This window comes from Scyliorhinus torazame, chromosome 11 (assembly GCF_047496885.1).
Source record: "Scyliorhinus torazame isolate Kashiwa2021f chromosome 11, sScyTor2.1, whole genome shotgun sequence".
Classification (NCBI taxonomy): Eukaryota; Metazoa; Chordata; class Chondrichthyes; order Carcharhiniformes; family Scyliorhinidae; genus Scyliorhinus; species Scyliorhinus torazame.
Genome location: NC_092717.1, coordinates 175,747,135 through 175,769,524, shown reverse-complemented (window position 1 = coordinate 175,769,524; position 22,390 = coordinate 175,747,135). Strand labels below are relative to the sequence as shown.

Here is a 22,390-nt window from a genome sequence, read left to right as displayed (position 1 = left end):
CCCCCCCCCGCCTCGTAGGCCCATCGAAACCTGCTACCCAGGCTCCAATGTCCGCAGCCCTCCTCTCACCTCACCTCCGTTCACTAGCCGACTTTAGTTAGCTAGCGCGGGTGGGGGAAAGATGGCTCTTTGATTAGTAGGAGGCAAAACTTCAGAAGGGCAGCACAGTCATGATGGGTCAAATGGCCTTCTTCTATGCAGCAATTATTCAATAATTCCATGATAATTGAACAGTCTGACCAGTTTGATCAACCATTTTCTGGCACTTTCCCGGATTTTCCTTTCAGTTCCACATCCTGGGCATGGGAATTTTGGGGCATCAGTTGTCCAGGATTCCTCCCAGCAATGACTGGTTGAACAACTCAAGGTTTCCTCTTGCTGCTGGCTGAGCATCTTTGCTTGCAGATACCTGCCCACACTCAGCCAGAGGAGCAAACATGACAGCAGTGAGCACTTAGAGGAACCACGCTGTTCCTCCTGCTAAGTCAGGCTTGTTCAACCAGCAGCCCCCGGAAGGATTGTTGAAAATGCCAGTAAGACGGCTCAGACTGGTTTAGCTCAGTTGGCTGGACAGCTGATATGTGATGCAGAGCGAGGCCAACAGCGCGGGTTCAATTCCCATACTGGCGGAGGTTATTCATGAAGGCCCCGTCTTCTCAACCTTGCCCGTAACCGAAGGTATGGTGACCCTCAGGTTAAATCACCACCCGTGAACTCTCCCCGCAAAGGGGAATGCTGCCTTTGGTCATCTGGGATTATACCGAATTTATTTACTTACTTAGCCAATGGAACAGAGGAAAGATGTGGAGAGTTAAAGGGGAAAAAAATGCAATGACCGTCACTTGTAATGGGTGCATTGGTGACATGTGACTTTTCTATTATATGCTAGTAAAACTTAATATTTTTTAAATTTAATTTTTAATAATCTTTATTGTCACACTGCAATAAAGTTATTATGAAAAGCCCCTAGTCGCCACATTCCGACGCCTGTTCGGGTACACAAGAGGAGAATTTTGAATGTCCAATTCACCCAACAGCATGTCTTTCAGGACTTGTGGGAGGAAACCGGAGCACCCGGGAGGAAACCCTTGCAGACCCAGGGAGAACGTGCTGACTCCGCACAGACAGTGACCCAAGCCAGGAATCAAAACTGGGACCCTGGCGCTGTGAAGCAGCAGTGCTAACCCCTGTGCTGCCGTGCTTTTGCTGAACAACAAACTGCCAACATACTTTTTTTAAAACCCACAAAAACACAAAAACTGTTTGCAATTGCACCTAGAATCTCATCAGAAATAAAATTACACTTCAACATGGTGTGAATAGCTCATTGAAGTTCCCTGAAAACCTGAATTTATCTGAAATCAACAGTCCATTAAATCAATAAATACAGCACAAGAGAATAACAAGGTGTGAAGAATGGATTGAAACTGCTTGTGAATCTGAATGTGGCTGGAATCACTACACCCTTTTAAATTGGTAAGTACTTGAGCTGTCTGGAATATTCAGCGTGCTACATTCTAAGGCACTCCTCTGCAATAGACTCCAAATGATGAAGCTTCATTTGCACGATATATGCGACTACCCAGATGAATGACAATGTGTTGAGAGACAATTACTGTCAGCATGATCTTAAAGATACATATTAAAGAACCTGTAAAAATACTGAAATTTCTGCTGGTAACCATGATACTGGAATTTTTGATCACGCAAAGTAAAACTCAACATGAGAATAGCATTCTTGGAGGACTTTTCAGACAAGGATTTTTGTTTTCTCTCCTTCATGTCTCAATTGTGCAATCATCCTTCTATCTTGCACCCTACTCAACCAAAACTATGCTAGGAATACAGCATATTCCTACTGATAGTGCCATTTCTTGGACTTGGATGCCAGGCACAGACCTGAGCATTCATTCTTCTAATTATTAACAATGAACAATCTAAAGTAGCAAAGTGCTGCTTTTGGCACGGTCGCACAGTTGCTTCACAGCGCCAGGGACCCAGGTTCGATTCCCGGCTTGTGTCACTGTCTGGGAAGAGTTTGCAGGTTGGATTGGCCATGCTAAATTGCCTTTAGTGTCCAAAAAGTTTAGGTGGGGCTCCTGGGTTATGGGGATAGGGTGGAGGCATGGGCTTAAGTGGGGTGCTCTTTCCAAAGAGCCGGTGCAGACTCGATGGGCCGACTAGCCTCCTTCTGCACTGTAAATTCTATGATAAGTAGGCTTACATTGATGTTGAGATGCCGGCGTTGGACTGGGGTGAGCACAGTAAGAAGTCTTACAACACCAGGTTAAAGTCCAACAGGTTTGTTTCAAACACTAGCTTTCGGAGCACTCCTCCTTCCTCAGGTGAATGAAGAGGTATGTTCCAGAAGCATATGTATAGACAAATTCAAAGATGCAAGACAATGCTTTGAATGCAAGCATTTGCAGTTAATTAAGTGTTTGCAGATCCAGAGATAGGGGTAACCCTAGGTTAAAGAGGTGTGAATTGTCTCAAGCCAGGACAGTTGGTAGAATTTTGCAAGCCCAGGCCAGATGGTGGGGGATGAATGCAATGCGACATGAATCCCAGGTCCCGGTTGAGGCCGCACTCATGTGTGCGGAACTTGGCTATAAGTTTCTGCTCAGCGATTCTGCACTGTCGCGCGTCCTGAAGGCCTCCTTGGAGAACGTTTACCCGGAGATCAGAAGCTGAATGCCCTTGACTGCTGTAGTGTCCCCCGACTGGAAGGGATCATTCCTGCCTGGTGATAATCGCACGATGTCCGTTCATTCATTGTCGCAGCATCTGCATGGTCTCGCCAATGTACCATGTTTCGAGACATCCTTTCCTGCAGCGTATGAGGTAGACAACATTGGCTCCAAAAGCTAGTGTTTGAAACAAACCTGTTGGACTTTAACCTGGTGTTGTAAGACTTCTTACTAGGCTTACATTAACACTGCAATGAAGTTACTGTCAAAATCCTCTCGTCGCCATAGTCCGATGTCTGTTCAGGTACACGGAGGGAGAATTCAGAATGTCCAATTCACCTAACAAGCAGGTCTTTCGGGACTTGTGGGATGAAACCGGAGCACCCGGAGGAAACCTACGCAAACACGGGGAGAACGTGCAAACTCCACACAGGACAGTGAACCAAGCCGGAAATCGAACCCGGGAGTGGATCTGTGAAGCAACTGTGTTAACCACTGTGCTACCATGCCGCCCCTTTTGACACTAATAAAGATTGTTATTATAAACAGGACTCGCAATCATCTGGTTTAAATAGACCCAGACACTTGCCTTTATTTGCATTTGAAGTATAGCCATTGAACCGGAGCAGAGAGATCTCGGAGTTCATGTCCATAGATCTCTGAAAGTTGCCACCCAAGTGGATAGAGCCGTGAAGAAAGCCTATAGTGTGTTAGCATTTATTAACGGGGGATTGAGTTTAAGAGCTGTGAGGCTATGCTGCAACTGTACAAGACCTTAGTTAGACCACATTTGGAGTATTATGTGCAGTTCTGGTCACCTCATTATAGGAAGGATGTGGAAGCATTGGAAAGGGTGCAAAGGAGATTTACCAGGATGCTGCCTGGATTGGTGGTTGTGTCTTATGAGGAAAGGTTGAGGGAGCTAGGGCTTTTCTCATGGAGCGAAGGAGGATGAGAGATGGCTTAATTGAGGTGCATAAGATGATGAGAGGGATAAATAGAGTGGACGTTCAGCGACTTTTTCCTCGGGTGAATGTAGCTGTTACAAGGGGGCATAACTATAAGGTTCATGGTGGAAGGTATAGGAGGGTTGTCAGAGGTAGGTTCTTTACTCTGACAGTGGTTGGGGCGTGGAATGCACTCCCAGCTATGGTAGTGGAGTCGGACACTTTAGGAACTTTCAAGCGGTTATTGGATAGGCATATGGAGTGCACTAGAATGATTGGGAGTAGGTTGATTTGATCTTGGTTTCAGACTAGTTTGGCACAATATTGTGGGCCGAAGGGCCTGTACTGTGCTGTACAGTTCTATGTTCTAAGGCACCGGAGAACCACCACAGCATTTTAATGTGAATTATACTTCCAAATAAAGAGGATGGGGCGGGTGGAGAAAAAAATACCTTTGGAATTACTGACAACAGCAAATAAGGCAAAACTCAAAATATACCAACAATCTCACCTGTTTGCTAGAAAACCAGAACTTTCTTTCATGAAAGGTAGAAAGGTACACAGCATATAACATTCCACTTGCAATTGCTGCCCAGCTGCCAAAGAAAACCTTTACCCATTGATGAAATGCAGCTGCAAAACATTTATTAAAAAATGGTCAACTCGCAAGCAAATAAATATGCAACAAAGAAACACCCCATAAAGTTTTAAAACACAGACTAGAAAACAATCATTTGTGGGTGTACTTTACATAAACATAACTCAATTAGAATTGCTGAAAACAACAGTATCAATCAACATGGTTAACGTTCACGATGACTTGTGCCTCTTTCCCTCTTATGATCAAGCTGAAAACTGGTAACATTTAGCTCAGTGTGGCACATTAATTCATTATTCCGGAGTCTACTCTAATTTATAACTTGATGCTAAAAGAAAGGATAAACCAGTTCTGCTTGAATGTTTATTTATAAACCTGTGGTCTGTCCCTGTGCAACACTGTGTCCTGTTAATGACCTGTGCAGAGGCAATCAGGGGGAGGGGTGTCTACAGTTTACTTTGGAAATTATTAAATTATTTTCTCAGGTTACATAATGCTCCAGCTAAATTACACCTCAGTTTGGATGGCCTGATAAACAGTCCTTCTAACATGCAAGAATTTATTTTCTTAGGTTGAATATTAAACTCCAACAATTATTCCAAACAGCAAAAATGTAATTGTCTTTTCAGGACAAGGAGGGGAATGCCACCTTGTTCAAACTCAGACTAAGAGAAACCAAAGCTGCAAGAAGAGTGTGAATCACTGAACAGAGCTGGCTCACAAGATTTTTTTAAAAAGGTATATGCCATTGTGAATCTGAAAACGTACTTCTGTTTCCAGTCATTATATACATCAGCATCACACATTTACAAAATGACTAATTAAGTCCAATAGCACTTTGATAATGAGACCTTTCAAGCATTTTGGGGGTTGGAATTCTGTGACGTAGACATTTCTGTGAACTCTAAACATAGCGGCATTGATTCACAGCAGAGGTTCATAAATAATGATAATACATTACTTCAGAGGATACCATTCCTGCACTTGGCCAAGGCTGTCTCATTGCTTAAAATGTTTTTAGAGTTTTCGGTATACAAAATAAATATAAATATGAACAAACAGTAGGAGATTAAAAATAAAAAGTAAAACTAAAACTATTTACACATAGATCGGCTTCAACTATTTACTTTAAAAAAAATTAATTTGAGTACCCAATTCATTTTTTGCAATTAAGGTGCAATTTAGCATGGCCAATCCACCTACCCTGCACATCTTTGGGTTGTGGGGGCAAACCCACGCAGAAACGGGGAGAATGTGCAAACTCCGCATGGACAGTGACCCAGGGCCGGGATCGAAACTGGGACCTCGGCGCCGTGAGGCAGCAGCGCTAACCACCGCGCCACTGTGCTGCCCAGCTTCAACTATTTACATACATGCATCGCAGTTTCCTTTTTTCCCCCTTCCATACAGTATTTGCAGTGGCGATTGTCGTCCCCTGCATTTTGCTTCCCACCCTTTTTCCCTTTATTTTTCTTCCCTTTTCGTTCAGGTTGTTGTTGCACCTGCCCCCCCCCCCCAACGCTCTACCAAAAAAGGAACAATAAACAACTTGTATTTAAAACATCCCAAGGTGCTTCACAAAGACATTATAAAACAAACTATGACACCATTAAGAAGATATTACAGCAGTTAACTACATGTTTGGTCCAAGAGGGAGGTTTAAGGAGTGTCTTCAAGGAGAAAAGTGAGGGGAAGAGGCAGAGAGGTATGGGCACCGAATTCCAGGGCTTAGGGCTGAAGGTGCAGCAACCAATGGTGGAGTGATTAAAATCAGGAATACTCAAGAGACCAGAATTAGAGAGGGACAGAAATGGTGCAGGGTCATAGGACTAAAGGAGTTTAAAAACAAGAATGCTTCTGGAAATCAGTGCAGAAGGATGACGCGAGTACAGGATTTGGTGCAAGGACATGGGCAACACAGTTTTGAAAGAACTCCAATTTAAAGGAGGATAGAATGTCGGAAGCCAGCTTGGAGTGCATTAGATTAGGCAAATCTGAAGAAACAAAAGGCATAGATGAAGGCTTCAGCAACAGAATAGTTGAGGCGGGATTCCGGTACTGTTATGGAAGTAGAATTAGTGATTTGTGGTAAAATATCAGACAAACGCTGTGGATAATCTGACTCAGCCTTGAGCAGAGAGGGCCCAGTTCTTCCCAAGTACTTCTCAATTTCTGCATTAGCATCTGCTTGGGATAAAACTGAGACTATGTCTTGGGTCAAACAAATTCCTTGTAGCAAGTGTTGTTAATATGGCAGTCTTTAGAGAACAAACTTTTAAATATCATTGCAGATAAAAGTAAGAAAAGGGAATCAGGAAGTTTAATGATCATGTTACTGGACTAGTAATCCAGACAGCTGGACTACTGACCTGGAGATACAAGTCCAAATCCCACCATGGAAGCTTAAGAATTAAAGTAATTTAATTTTTAAAAGGTTAAATGGCTAGTAGTTTCAGTGATGGCGACCACGAAACTACCAGATTACCGCAAGAACCCATCTGGTTCACTGATATGTTTTAGGAAAGCTGTCCTTACCCAGTCTAGCCTGTATGTTTCTGCAGATCCACAGCAAAGTGGTTGACTCCTAAATGCCCTCCAAAATGGCATAGCAAGCCACTGAGTTGTATTCATGAAGGTTGCTCACCACAATTTTCTCTAGAGCAATCAAGGATGGGGAATAAATTCTGGCCTTGTCAGCAACACCCACGTACCATGAATAAATACAAGAGGAACATACAGGTGCTTACATTTATTCTTTGTATCCTTGCTTCCCGTGTTGACCATTTTGTCTTTCAGTGTCAGCTTTTCTCTCTGCGCCTCTTCATTTTCTTCCTCCTCCTTTAAAGCAGTTTCCTCCGCACACACTTGTTCACCCTCATCCTTCAAAACCGACTCTGCATCTGCTGCTGCCAACTCCATCAACTTGGCCTCCTCCCGAGTGGCGGGCTCTTCGAGACATTCCTGTGTTCTCTTTCTCAGTTCTGTCATTTCACCTATCGTGTAAAGATTATAACGTTAGTAAGAAAGAAAGTTTTTTTTTTAAATTTAGAGTATCCGATTCATTTTTTCCAATTGAGGGGTAATTTAGCGTGGCCAATCCACCTCCCTGCACATCTTTGGGTTGTGGAGACGAAAGCCACGCAAACACGGGGAGAATGTGCAAACTCCACACGGACAGCAACCCAGGGCGGGAATCGAACCTGGGACCTTGGCGCCGTGAGGTTGCAGTGCTAACCATTATTCCCCACTAGCATCTCCGACATAAAAGTAACTTTGACAAGTGATCATCTGTTAGATATTTTTATTTATAAATTTAGAGTATCCAATTCTTTATTTTAAGAGGTAATTTAGCACGGCCAATCCACCTACACTGCACATCTTTGAGTTGTGTGGGTGAGACCCACACAGACACGGGGAGAATGTGCAAATTCCATGCAGACAGTGATTCGGGGCCGGGATCGAACTCGGTCGTCGGTGCCGTGAAGCAGCAGTGCTAACCACTGCGCCACCGTGCTGCCCCTTCAACAGTTACATTAAACAAATTATAAATGTATTTATAAAAATATCATACATTGTACATTCTGTCTTGCAGTAACTGCCACCTATAGGTTTCAAAATTCCAGGAATGAATTTACACAAAAACTACAGTCCCTGTACATTCCTTTGAGGAGTAAAAGCCCCATGGGAAATTTGGTTCAAGTGGGGCTAATAAGAGAAGTTAATGATAGTGCACCATAACCTCTCCAGTCTGGAATCCTTGGAACAAAGTCATTTCTGGATTTCTGAATTATGGAATGACACTAGAATACCGAGGATGTGAATGGGAAAATCTTAGAAAGTTATATTTTTGCAAAAATGGGAAAACACATTGCACTGTGCCCACGAGCTTCTTTAATTACTACAAGAATTTAATAAATGTTCAGTCTAACCAAACCAGAAAGCTTGAGACCACAAGTGCTAGCGAGTACAGAAATAGGAGAATAGTGCAGATGAATGCATAGCTTAAGAGTTGGTGCAGGAGGGAGGGAAGGTTCCTGGACCACTGGGACCGGTTCTGGGGAAGGTGGGACCTGTACAAAAGTGGGACAGTCTACATCTGAACCAGAGCGGGACTAACATCCTTGCTGGCGGGTTTGCTAGTGCTGTTGGGAGGAGGTGGAACTAATTCGGCAGGGGGAGGGGACGCAGCATAACACTGAAAAGCAATCAAGTCAAAGAGAATACAGCAGTAGTAGGTTTCAAGGGACTAAGACAAGGCTGGATGGCCTCTACTTTAATGCCAGGAATGTTACAGGTAAAACAGATGAGTTAAGGGCAAGGATGGACACGGGGAATTGTGATATAGTAGCCGTCATAGAGACGTGGTTGAGGGAGGAGCAGGATTTGCAGCTCAACATCCCAGGATAGAGAATCTTCAGGTGAGACAGAGGAGGGGGTAAAAGAGGAGGAGGCACCTCATGATTAGTTAAGGAGTCAGTTACTGCAGTAAGGAGAGATGATTATCTTGGAAGGCATCAAATGAAGCTTTATGGTTAGAGATTAGGAATAAAAAAGGGAGAGCCACATTGCTCGGTGTTTATTATAGACCCCAGGTAGTCAGCGGGAAATTTAGGAGCAAATATGTGCACAATTTGCAGAGGTGTGTAAAATTAATAATAGGGTTATTATAGTGGGTGATTTCAACTTTCCTAACACTATTTTGGATTGTCATCATGTTAAGGACATGAAACCATTGTCGATTGTTGTAAAAACCAGTCTGGCTCATTAATGTCCTTTAGAGAAGGAAATCTGTCATCCTTACCTGGTCTGGCCTACATGTGACTCCAGATCCACTGCAATGTGATTGACTCTTAAATGCCTCAGGGACGGGCAATAAGTGCTGGCCCGGCCAGCGATGCTCACATGCCATGAACGAATAAAAGAAAATTGCACCTTTCATGATCACAGATGTCCCAAAGTGCTTTACAGCCAATGAGAGATTTTTGAAATGTAGTCACTGTTGTAATGTAGGAGGATGGAAAGATGATACAAAGGGACGTAGGCATACTGAGTGGGCAACTACAAGGCAGGTGGAATATAAGGTGCAGGAATGTGAAGTTATCCATTTGTTGGAAAAATAGAAAAACAAAATATTTTTGAAAAGTTAAGAGACAGGGAGATGTTGGTAATCAGAGTGACCTAGGCACCCTTGTACATAAAAGTCATGAAAAAGATAACACAAGGTACATCAAGATAAGTATATGATATATTAGCGTTCATCACAAAGTATTTGAGTAATAGAGACATGCTGCAATTGTATAGAATCTTAGTGAAACCATACCTAGAATGGTGTGTACAGTTTTAGCCTCCTTATCCAAGGAGGGATATATTTACCTTATAGGGAGAGCAACAAAAGTTCATTAGAAAGCTCAACGGTCCTACCGCTCTCCTATTTCTTATGCTCTGGGCAATGTTCCCCACCTGTTTTGCCAATAAAGGAATAATAGCATACCTGATATCAGAGGCTTTAGTTCTGGATAAAGATTCAAACAGTGGATGAATTGAGTTTCACAATTTTGCAGGCACAACATTGGATCTGAAAAGTCTCTCAAGAGGCAAACAATATTTTGCGCAAGTCTATCAGGCTCCATAAAATGTAACCCTTTTTCCAGGGTTTCAACAGCTCTTCCACCACAGTTATAGTGGACGAGCAGGAAACTCTCAGTGGAAAGATGGTCGCTACCACATACAAGCGCACAGTGTTCAGGTCACAGAAGGCTTGTTGGTGGGGTTACGGGGATAGGGTGGAGGTGTGGGGATAGGGTGGCGGTATGGGCTTGGGTAGGGTGCTCTTTCCAAGGGCCGGTGCAGACTCGATGGGCCGAATGGCCTCCTTCGGCACTGTAAATTCTATGATTCTTACTGATCCAATCTTGTTGGTCAGAGTGGAAGACTAAAATGTCTTTAAGTGGAGTGTGATTTCAGCACACCATGAATAACTCATACATTGGGAGTGGTGATCAAGGGAGAGATTTCACTGCGGTTTGCATGGGCATAGGAGGAAATGAATTACAGATATATTTATTTATTAAACTGCAATGCACAAGATAAACACTTATTTTTATGTTACGACATTGTGTTAAATGCACATTTATTTATCCAACTGATATGCAGAAGGCAAAAAACACATCCATTTCCCTATCTGCAGTGGGTGAAAAGCACATTTATGTACTTAAAAGATCTCTGTGAAATTGACGAATTAGTTGAGACAAGCACGTTTGAAGAAAGTATTCCCATAGAGATTGTTTGAGCTTATGATTTCATAACCTGAGACGACAATCAAGACAATGTGACAGGTCTGGGAGCAAGAGAAGATTCAGGATCAACTTTTTCCAGAGGGAGGCGCCTAACTGAATGACAGGAAGCCGGCAATAGCAGAAGGTGGCACAGTGGTGCCTCACAGTGCCAGGTTCAATTCCAGCCTTGGATGACTTGTGGGTTTTGCACCTTCTCCCCCATGAGTTTCCTCCGGGTGTTCCGGTTTCCTCCAACATTCCAAAGATTTTTGTTAAAATTTAGAGTACCCAATTCATTTTTTCCAATTAAGGGGCAATTCAGCGTGTTCACTCCACCTACCATGCACATCTTTGGGTTGTGGGGGCGAAACCCACGCAAACACGGGGAGAATATGCAAACTCTACACGGACAGTGACCCAGAGCCGGGATTGAACCTGGGACCTCGGCGCCGTGAGATTGCAGTGCTACCACTGCACCACCGTGCTGCCCTCGACAGTCCAAAGATATGCAGGTTATGTGGATTGGCCATGCTAAAATTGCCCCTTCGTGTCAAAAGATGTTCAGGTTAAGTGGGGTTACGGTAATCAGGTGGAGTAGCGTGCCTAGGGAGGGGGCTCTTTTAGAGGGTTGGTGCAGACTCAATGGGCCGAATGGCCTCCTTCTGGACTCTTAGGATTCTATGGTACGATGAGATGATAACTGATAGTTCAGGGAAAGCAAGGAGGGATGCCCAGAGAAAATTATTTTCTCTATCAAGTTTAAAGCAGTGGCCTCGGTTAGGGAAGATTATTTATTTTAATGATAATGAATGCAAGGTGATGTAAACTAAATGTTATAATTCTTTAGGAGCTGCAGAAAAAGATGAATCTTGATATTTGCATGCAGAACTTTTGAAAGGTGGCAAGGCAGTCAGTAACCAGTGAAGGCAGATTTATGTTAATTGGCAAAAGAATCAGAGGGAAGATGAGGAGAATTCTTTTTGAAAATTGCAAGTTGTTAAGACCTGGAATGCAGTGCCTGAAAAGATGTGGAAGCAAATTTAACAGTAACTTTCAAAAGGAATTGGATTAAAACCCAAAGGATGAGAAATTACAGGGCTATGGCAAAAAAACAGTCGAGTGGGCAAACTCGAAAAGCCAACATGGTCACGATGGGCTGAATGGCTTCCTTCTGCACTGTGTGATTCTATGATTACGTGAGACAGTCAACATTCCATTGGCAGCAAGTGCTCCAGGATGGATGGGGAAAAATGAGCACTAGCTGGTGTAAAAAAAAGTGGCCGCTACCTTTTGCAACCCATCTCTGAAGCGTCATACAGATTTGAAATAATGGGGGCGATTTAACTAAATGGGAACAAAGTCCCATAGCGAGCACGTTTAGCCGCGTGTTTCCTGGCACACGCAGCACCAAGAAACACAAGGCTTATAAAAGGCAACTTGCATTTGACAAGAGACCGCAAATGGGAACGCAATGTCAAGGCCGCACTTAGACCCATTTTTAAATGACATCCCGATTTCCAAGGCCTCCAAAGTGACCGTCGACCCAACCCCAACACACTTTGGGAGGGTTACCGCCCCCCACCTGGGCAGTGCCACCTGGGCTCCTTGGCAATGCCAGACTGGCACTGCCAGGGTGCCCAGGTTCGCACAAGCAGGGCCAGGGTGCCACTCTGCCCAAAGGGCTTTCATCTGGGAGCCACCAATCCCCTGGGAGGCACCCAAGAGTGACACGTACTGGACAGCACTCTCCCAAAGTCTCCAAGGTGAGCAAGATTGGTCTCACGCCTCGGGTAACTCCGGATCAGCATGTTAAAGTGAGACTAGCTGTCTCGCTTTAATATGCAAATTTGCTAAAAAGTGATCCTGCCAAAATAGGCTGGATCTACATCGCAACATCTCACAAGGACACATTAGATCTCACGACTGGGCAGCACAGTGATGCAGTGGGTTAGCCCTGTTGCCTCACGGCGCCGAGGTCCCCGGTTCGATCCCGGCTCTGGGTCACTGTCCGTGTGGAGTTTGCACATTCTCCCCGTGTTTGCGTGGGTTTCGCCCCAACCCAATGATGTGCAGGCCAGGTGGATTGGTCACGCTAAATTGCCCCTTAGTTGGAAAAATTGAATTGGGCACTCTAAATTTATATTAAAAAGATCGCGCAAGGCGTTACGAGCTGGGTAGATTCCAGGATTGGGGGTCACCCAGCTTTTATCGGCCACGCTGCGTACGGCGTGCGGCTTGTCGGGCGCAGCACGGCCTTTAAATCGCGCCCATTAACTCTGTCTCTCTACAGATGCTGCCAATCCCGAGTTGATCCAGCATTTTCTATTTTTATTTCTGATATCCAGCTTCCGCGGCATTTTACTTTTATTGAGATAGGTGAGAATGTGATTACGGAGGTCGAAGTCCACTGCAGGTGACTCCTTGATCCCTTGATCACAACTCTTAATACAAGAGTGCTGCAAATTCTCCATTTAGATCCCCATGCAATCGCATAAGTTGCACCGCTGTTACCTCATCCTCTGGGCACACTATTCTTAACTTAATGCTTCAAAACGACAAAGTTGGTTATCATACCCGGTCTCCAGGAGCTGCCTTTCAAAAACCTAACATTTCTTCAATAGTTAATTAAAGATGATCTGTCTTTAATGGAGGTGGGAAGGACCTACTCCAAGTCAGTTTGCATCACTTAAAAAAAAAATTTAGAGTACCCAATTCTTTTTTTCCAATTAAGGGGCAATTTAGCGTGGTCAAATCACCTACCCTCCACATCTTTTTGGGTTGTTGGGGTGAGACCCACGCAGACACGGGGGAGAATGTGCAAACTCCACATTCATAGTGATCCAGGGCCGGGATCGAACCCGGATCCTCGGCGCCGTGAGGCAGCAGTGCTAACCATTGCACCACCGTGCTGCTCAAAGTCAGTTTGCATCATTAATTATTACTCTAGATTTCCAAGTGCAAGGTTTAATCATTCCAATTCTTCATATGCACATACCTCAAACCTGCTGTTATTTTCAGCATGTTCTGTGACTCTTATTTATGATCATAAAACAATTAAAACTTGCATTTCAGGGGAAAAAAAAACTTGAAAATATATAGCACCTTAAAAGTAGTGAAACATTCCAGGAATGTTATCAATCTGAATTTTTATAAGGAAATATTCAAACAGGGGACCAAATGATTGGGATAGCAGCAGGTTTTAAGGAGTATCTTAAAGGAAAATAGAGATGTCGATCCAGAGAGGTTAATGAAGGAAATTCCAGGGTTTAGATTCTGGACAGCTGAAGACTATTGTTGGAGCAAGGAAAATCAGGAGCATACACAAAACCAAAACTGGAGAAGCGTGGAGATGTCGGAGGGGTTGCGAAGGTGGAGGAGGTTAAAGATATGGTGGGAAATGCCATGAGGGGTTTAAGAACATGAATATTAAAACTAATTCAGTTCTGTAGAAGGGACATATGGACTCAAAATGTTAACTCGGTTTCTTTCGTCACAGATGCTGCCAGACCTGCTCAGTTTATTCAGGATTTACTGTTTTTAATATTAAAATGGATGTTTGCAGAAGCTAACATGGCCAGCAAACACAGAAGTGATAGGTAAATTTGGTAAGTTAGAAATTAGTCAGCACTGTTTTGGATCAACTCAAGTTTACCAAGGATGGCGGGGGGGGGGGGGGGAGATGGGGGGGGGGGGGGGGGGCGTGGCGGCACAGTGGTTAGCACTGCTCCCTAACGGGCACTAATGGCCCGGATTCTATCAGGGTCACCGTCCGTGTAGAGTTTGCACATTCTCCCCTTGCCTGTGTGGGTTTCACCCCCACAAACCAAAGATGCAGGGTAGGTAGATTAGCCACGCTAAATTGTCCCTTAATTTAAAAAAATTTAACAAGGGTGGCTGGCTGGTGGAGCAAAGGAATAGTTAGGTCTCAAGTGTCGAGGGTTCAGATAGGGTGAGCCAGTGGAGGAGCTGGGTACGTCACAGGGATAGATGGTTGGCAGCTTCAAATTCCTAGGTGGCACATCAACAATCTGTCCTGTCCACCCATGTCGACGTTACGACCAAGAAAGCACAACAGCACCTATACTTCCACAGGAAACCAAGGAAATTCAGCATGTCCACTAATTTTCACCATAGAAATTAGCACCATAGAACGAATCCTATCTGGCTGCATCACAGCCTGGAATGGCAACGGGTCAGCCCAAGACCGTAAGAAACTACAGAGTCGTGAACACAGCCCCATCCATCACGCAAATCCGCCTCCGATCCATTGACTTCGTCTACACCTCCCGCTGACTTGGGAAAGCAGGCAGCATAACCAAAGACCCCTCCCACCCGGGTTATTCTCTCTTCCAACCTCTCCCATCGGGCAGGCGATACAAAAGTCTGAGAACACGCACCAACAGGTTCAAAAACAGCTTCTTCCCCGCTGTTACCAGACTCCTGAATGACCCTCTTATGGACTGAACTGATCTCTTCACACATCTTCTCTACTGAGTAGTACTACACTCCGTATGCTTCCCCGCTGCCTGTCCCTATGTATTTACATTTTTTTTTCCCATGTATGGAACAATCTATCTAAATTGTACACAGAACAATACTTTTCACTGTACCTCGGTACCCATGACAATAAATCAAATCCAATTCGATAATGTGGTTGGAGTCGGTATGAATTTCAAGTTACCATCCTGATTTGGAACTATATTGCTGTTCCTTCATTGTCGTTGGGTTAAAATCTTGGAACTCCTTTCCAAACAACACATGGACTGCAGCGATTCAAGTAGGCAGCTCATTCACCACTTTCTCAAGGGCAATAAATGCTGACATAGCCAGCGACACCCAATCCCCATTGGAAACCAAGCCAAGTCAAATATGATGGCTCGTTGCAAGTGCTCTGGTTCAGTCTCAGACAGAGATCAAGAAGAGGTTTGCAGCCAGTGGGTAGAAAGGTTTGTGGTGGGAATTCAATGGCTTCGGTCTTCCGAGTTTTTAACAAGGCATGTCAGAAGGCCAACTGTGGCAGACATCACAGCCTGGCCCAGAAGTGGCCCCATCTATAGTCCACATATCTCTACACTTCACAACGGTCACGTAATGATAATCAGAAGTGAAAACGATTGCTGATTTTCCTTCTTTAGCACAGTGGTGCTGAGACCATGATCCCAACTGACATCACATAACTGAAAAGCAGGAACTTTTGGTCTGTAGGGCTTAATGCTATACTGGCACATTCTTCTCCAATTTGCTCAAAATTATCCCAACCGAAATGTGAAAGTATTGTGATAAACCACTGTAATATATATGTGTATTGTGGTAAACGGCTACTGTATTACAGGTAATGTGATAAACCACTGCCCAATGCCTCCGCCTCCCCTCGGGCCCGGTATAAAGGTGGCTGGTCTCCACCTCTGACCCAGTTCGGGATCAGTGGCCAGGAGGCTTTCTGTTTAGCTTATTAAAGCCTCAGTTACGTTCACTACTCGTTTTTGTGCTCATTGATGGTACATCAATTTAATAAACTAAACTTCTAAGATGAATTCATCGCTCAAGCCTGATCGCCTGGAGCTGGACCCACAGGCAGCCAACGCCACTGCAACATTCGAGCACTGGCTAAGCTGCTTCGAAGCGTACCTCGGATCCCCCACACCTCAGACTTCACCGACCTCCAAAAGAAGCAGATCCTCAACGGGCGGATGAGCCCGCTAGTTTTCCTTCTCATCTTATACGGAGGTGATAATGCTGCTGAAGGGACAATATGTAAAGTCTGTAAACGAGGTGAATGCGAGGCACCTTCTTGCCACGAGGTGATAACGCCCTGGGGAATCACTAGCAGAATTCCTGCGTGACTTGCGGGTACTTGGCCGGAACTGTGATTGCCAGGCAGTATTGGCTACCCAACATGCGGAGCTGTTGATCAGGGGCACCTATGTCGGAGACATGAAATCGAACTACATCCGCCAGCGATTGCTAGAAGGGGGTACACTCGGCCTCCCAGAGACAGTGCAGCTCTCAAACACGCTGGAGGTGGCCTTCCAGAACATGGAGGCCTACACCTCCAACCACGCGGCACTCTCGTGGACCTCGTAGGCGCCGCCAGTATCCGACTAGAGTGCGGCGCAGGCCTGTGGCGCGGCGCAGGCCTGTGGCGCGCAGCAGCCCGCCAATGCCCGAAGCGCTACTTTTGCGGCCAGGGTGAGCATCTCAAACAACGCTGCCCTGCACGGAACGCGACTTGCAACGGGCGTGGGAGGAAGGGCCACTTTGCAAAAGCCTGCCAGGCCCGATCTCTCCCTAAAACTCCGAGGCCCAGCAGCGCTGCCTGTCGGGGCCGCCACCAGCTGCCGCACCACCCGCCATGTGCAACCCGTGGGCGCCGCCATCTTCGATTTCACCCACCACCCGCGACCCATGGGGGCCGCCATCTTTGACACCATCTTGTATTCCACCCGCCACGCGTGACCCATGGGGGCCACCATCTTTGACACCATCTCCGATGCCGCCCGCCATCTCCGATGCCGCCCGCCATCTTGGGACCACTCCGCAGCCTCCGGGGAGCCCTGCTCACCCGGTCGTACGCTGGCCGCCACCACCTCCGACCGGCCTACCCATCAGCTTCCAAAGCTCGCCTCCATCACGCTAGACTAGTCCCGGCCTCATCACCTCACAAAATCTACGATGACCGTCCGGATCAACGGGCACGAGACGGCTTGCCTCTTCGACTCCGGGAGCACAGACAGCTTCATACACCCAGATATGGTAAGGCATTGCTCCCCCCCCAATTTTACCCGCGACCCAGAAAATCTCCCTGGCTTCCGGATCACATTCAGTAGAAATCCGGGGGTACTGTGTCGCGACCCTCACCGTACAAGGCATAGAGTACACTAACTTTAAGCTCTACGTCCTTCCCCATCTCTGCGCTGCCTATTACTGGGGCTCGACTTCCAGTGCCACCTCCAAAGCCCTACTTTAAATTCAGTGGACCCCTGCCCCCCCTCACCATCTGTAGCCTCGCGACCCTTAAGGTCGCCCCACCCTCGCTCTTCGCTAACCTCACCCCGGACTGTAAACTCGTCGTTACTAGGAGCAGACGATACAATGCCCGGGGCAGGGCCTTTATCAGGTCAGAGGTCCAGCGACTCCTACGAGAGGGGATCATTGAGGATAGTACCAGCCCCTGGAGAGCCCAAGTGGTGGTCATCAAGACTGGGGAGAAGCACCGGATGGTCATCGACTACAGTCAGACCATCAACCGGTACACGCAGCTCGATGCGTACCCCCTCCCCCGCATATCTGACATGGTCAACCAGATTGCGCAGTATCGAGTCTTTTCCACAGTTGACTTGAAGTCCGCGTACCACCAGCTCCCTATCCGCCCGGAGGACCGACAATACATTGCCTTTGAGGCAGATGGCCGCCTCTACCACTTCCTCAGGGTTCCCTGCGGCGTCACCAATGGGGCCTCAGTCTTCCAACGAGAAATAGACCAAAATGGTTGACCAGTACAGGCTGCGGGCCACGTTCCCGTACTTAGATAATGTTACCATCTGCAGCCATAACCAGCAGGACCATGACGAAAACCTCCGGCACTTCCTCCACACCGCTAACTCCTGAACCTCACCTACAGTAAGGAAAAATGCGTTTTCCACACAACCCGCCTAGCCATCCTTGGCTACATTGTAGAAAACGGAGTCCTAGGGCCTGACCCCGACTGCATGCGTCCCCTCCTGGAACTGCCCTTTCCCCCCCCTGCCCGAAGGTCCTGAAGAGATGCCTGGGGTTCTTCTCTTACTATGCCCAGTGGGTCCCCAATTATGCGGACAAGGCCCGTCCACTTATTAAAACCACCATTTTTCCCCTGACGGCTGAGGCCCGCCTGACCTTCAACCGCATCAAGGCAGGTATTGCCACAGCCGCGATGCACGCTGTGGACGAGTCCATTCCGTTCCTGGTGGAGAGCGATGCGTCAGACTTTGCTCTGGCCACTACCCTCAACCCGTGGCTTTCTTCTCCCGTACCCTCCATGCCTCCAAAATTCGACACTCCTCCGTCGAAAAGGAAGCCCAAGAATTGTAGAAGTTGTGAAACATTGGAGGCATTACGTGGCTGGCAGGCGATTCACTCTCCTCACTGTCCAACGGTCGGTTGCCTTCATGTTTAATATTACACAGCGGGGCAAAATCAAGAACGACAAGATTCTGAGGTGGAGGATCGAACTCTCCACCTACAACTATGATATCTTGTATCGACCTGGGAAGCTCAATCAGCCCCCAGATGCCCTATCCCGCGGTACATGTGCCAGCGCACAAGTAGACCGACTTCGGGCTCTCCACAATGACCTCTGTCACCTGGGGATCACCCGTTTTGTTCACTTTATCAAGGCTCGCAACCTGCCTTACTCCATCGAGGAGGTCAGGACCATGACCAGGGACTACCAGGTCTGCGTGGAGTGCAAACCGCACTTCTATCGGCAAGACAGGGCGCACCTGGTAAAGGCCTCTCGCCCCTTTGAGCGCCTCCGCATCGACTTCAAAGGGCCCCTCCACTGACCATAACGTGTACTTCCTCAACATTGTTGACGAATACTCAAGGTTCCCCTTTGCCATCCTATGCCCTGACATGACCTCTGCCACCATCATCAAGGTTCTGCACAGTCTTTTCACCTTGTTCGGGTTCCCCACCTACGTCCATAGCGATCGGGGTTCCTCCTTCATGAGCGACGAGTTGCGTCAGTTCCTGCTTAGCAAGGGCATCGCCTCCAGCAGGACGACCAGCTACAACCCCCGGGGCAACAGAAGGTGGAGAGGGAAAACACGATGGTCTGGAAGGCCGTCCTCCTGGCCCTATGGTCAAGAAGTCTCCCAGTCTCCCGTTGGCAAGTGGTCCTCTCCGATGCGCTCCACTCCATCCAGTCAGTCCTGTGCACTGCCACCAACGAGACCCCTCACGAACGTATGTTTGCCTTCCCCAGGAAGTCCACCTCCGGGGTCTCGCTCCAGTCCTGGCTGACAGTCCCAGGGCTCGTCCTCCTCCGGAAGCATGCGAGGAGTCATAAATCAGATCCCCTCGTCGAGAAGGTCCTGCTCCTCCATGCCAATTCACAATATGCCTACGTGGCACATCATGACGGGCGACAGGACACAGTCTCCCTCCGGGATTTGGCACCTGCAGATTCCCTAGCGACCATCACCACCACCCCCGACCCTACACCGTTTCCCTCCACCACTACCCAGCTACTTCAAGAACTGGCACCCGCAGGCCCACTGGCAACCATCACCCCCCCAACCACGACTCAACTACTGGGTGAAGAAGACAACACGCTCCCAGACGTGCAGGTCTCGGCACCGGTGCCCACACCACAGCCGGGACTGAGGCGATCACAGCGGAAGGTCAATGCCCCCGACAGACTTGATCTTTTAAGTCCACTTCACCCCTGCTGGACTCCTTTTTTTAAACAGGGGGTGGATGGCACATCAAGTATATATTGTATTCCAAATGGACCTTTTGAGCATTTTAATTTATTTTTATTTCCCATTTCTGGTATTGGCAGGTTTTCAATCGTACTTTTATTGTTGTTAGACATCTCAGCAAAATGATCATGGACTAACCTACATGCACATCCTATATAGAGGAACTGCGCCATTGCCAATCTTACTCTGAGATCATTTCTCTTTTGAAGACCCCATCTGATCTCACAGGATGCCTTTAACAGTCAGTCACAATGCGCACTTCCACATTCCATGCATCCAGAGCTTAGATTTATCTGCACCAAAGCAGGAAGGGACATGGTATCTCGACCATTCTGTCTTCCTGTTTTAAAACAGCCCCCCCCCCCCGCGCGATTTAATTTGCAATTATGGAAACCCGACTACGACTCAAGCGCGACTGCGCGGGCGTAGCCAATCCGGCTAGAAATTAAAGAGAGATAAATGCAGCCCAAGTATTATTTCAGTCATTCAGTTTTACAAAGATACATTCATGAAGACAGATACAAACCTGATACATTCATAGCTCGGGCCAGCGAGCGAGAGTGCGCATGCCCAGCCCGGGGAAGCGCGAGCGGCCTGTGTGCACGCGCTGCCCCGGACAATCGCAGATAAAACAGCAAGTCAGCCACGGCTTGCAAAAGAACACCAACCATGTATATACTTACACAGAGAGAGAGAGAGAGAGAAACAAAATGCAATTTTGGGGTGCTACATTACCGATTAACAATCAACCCCGCTCTCCAGCCAGAATTCCCCGCGCGGGTGCTGCAAATAATTGTGTCCGGCTCGTTTAAAACATGGTTCCCGGGAATCAACACATCACCTGTGTGGGTTTTTTAAAACTTGAAATATCGGGCTTGTAATGATCTTTCATTTCCTCTTTTTGGGGAGGAGGGAATATATCAAATCCACCTCCCTGCCTGTTCCCTAAAACCCTTTAACCCATTTTTAAAATCAGAAATATATCTATCTCCTTGAAACCATTTAATGATTCAGACTCCACCACACTGTGGGGCAGTAAGTTCCACAAATTCACCACCCTTTGCAAGAAATGGTTCCTCCTCATCTCAGTTTTAAATCTCCTGGGCAGGATTCTCCCTTTTGACGGCAGTGTTGACACAGTTGCAAAAACCGGAGAGTTTATCGACGGCGTCATTGGACCGCTAGGTGTAGCGGTTCTCTGCCCTACAGGGGGCCGGCACGGTACTTGAGCAACACACGCTGCTCCAGCTGCCAATACCGGCTTTAAACGTGCGCCGCGGATCTGCGCACTGACTGGCACGAATGCGCACTGCGACCGGCGTGAACCCGCGCATGCGTGGTAGCTTCCTTCTCCGCACCGGCCCCAACACAACATGGCTTAGGGTTACAGGGGCCGGCGCCAGGAGAGGCTGAGCCCGCCGATCGGTAGACCCCGATCGAGGGCCATGGTGGAGGCCCTCCCAGGGTCGGACCCCCCCCCCCCCCCCCCCACCAGGCCGCCTCCAACAGGATGGATGCCGAGATCCCATCAGTTACATGTGAACGGCGCCGGCGGGACTCGGGCTTTCTTGGTGGCCACTTGGCCCATCCTGGGCGGAGAATCGCCGGGGGGGGGGGGCGCATAGAGCGGCCCCCCACCGGCGGTAATGGCGCCGATTCTCTGGTCACCGGAGGATTGGTGGACCAGCGCCGGGGCGGCGGCGCGCAAATCGCGCCCGGCCAGCCGATTCTCCGAACCAGCGCAGGCTGAGAGAATCCCGCCCCTGTCTCTCAACCTACGCCTGAACACTTGTCCCCAAAATGTGGTGAATGCTGAACCATTTGATATTTCCATGACTGAGATTCTTAGATCTTTATTTAATTTGTGTATCAAGAGTGATGGAGCAAGGACAAAATGGATTTTAAATACAGATCAGCCAAGCTCTAACTGAATGTCTCAACGAAACATAGGAACAGGAGTGGGCCATTTACTCCATGAGACTGTTCCACATTTGAATTAGATCATTGCTGATCTGCAATTTCATTTAATGTACACATCTTTGTCCCAAATCTAATTAGTTAACTAAAATCTTCAAAACTCTGATTTAAACATAATATTGATCTCACATCTATTCTATTTGCAGAAGAGAGTTCCAAACCTCTGCCACCTTTTGTGAGTACAAGTGTTTCCTAAATTCACTCCTTAATAGCCTGGCTCTAATTTTCAGATTACACACCCTGGCCTGAGACTCCCCCACCAGTGGAAATAGTTTCTCATTATCTATCCTCTCAAACCTTCTTAATATCTTTTTTTTTTTTAAATTTTAAAATTTAGAGTGCCCATTATTTTGTTTTCCAATAAAGGGGCAATTTAGCATGGCCAATCCACCTACCCTGCACATCTTTGGGTTGTGAGGGTCGCAGACACAGGGAGAAT

General features: G+C 47.0%; 1 protein-coding gene across 6 annotated transcripts in view; it reads right to left on the bottom strand.

Moving 5' to 3' along the window:
• The window catches only part of LOC140385666 (probable C-mannosyltransferase DPY19L4), a 154,942-nt gene extending 134,104 nt beyond the window's left edge, over positions 1–20,838 (bottom strand). For 3 of the 6 annotated variants that reach the window (XM_072468053.1, XM_072468057.1, XM_072468058.1), the window contains exons 1-3: positions 20,501–20,557; positions 6,983–7,228; positions 4,149–4,270 (exon numbers count right to left, since the gene is read on the bottom strand). In XM_072468053.1, the coding sequence (XP_072324154.1) occupies positions 4,149–4,270; positions 6,983–7,228; positions 20,501–20,513 (381 nt within the window). In that variant the 5' untranslated portion in view covers positions 20,514–20,557. Of the gene's footprint in view, positions 1–4,148; positions 4,271–6,982; positions 7,229–9,608; positions 9,696–20,500; positions 20,558–20,709 lie in introns of those variants that run through there. The other 3 variants (XM_072468054.1, XM_072468056.1, XM_072468055.1) reach the window with 3 other exon arrangements.
• Positions 20,839–22,390: the final 1,552 nt, after the last annotated feature.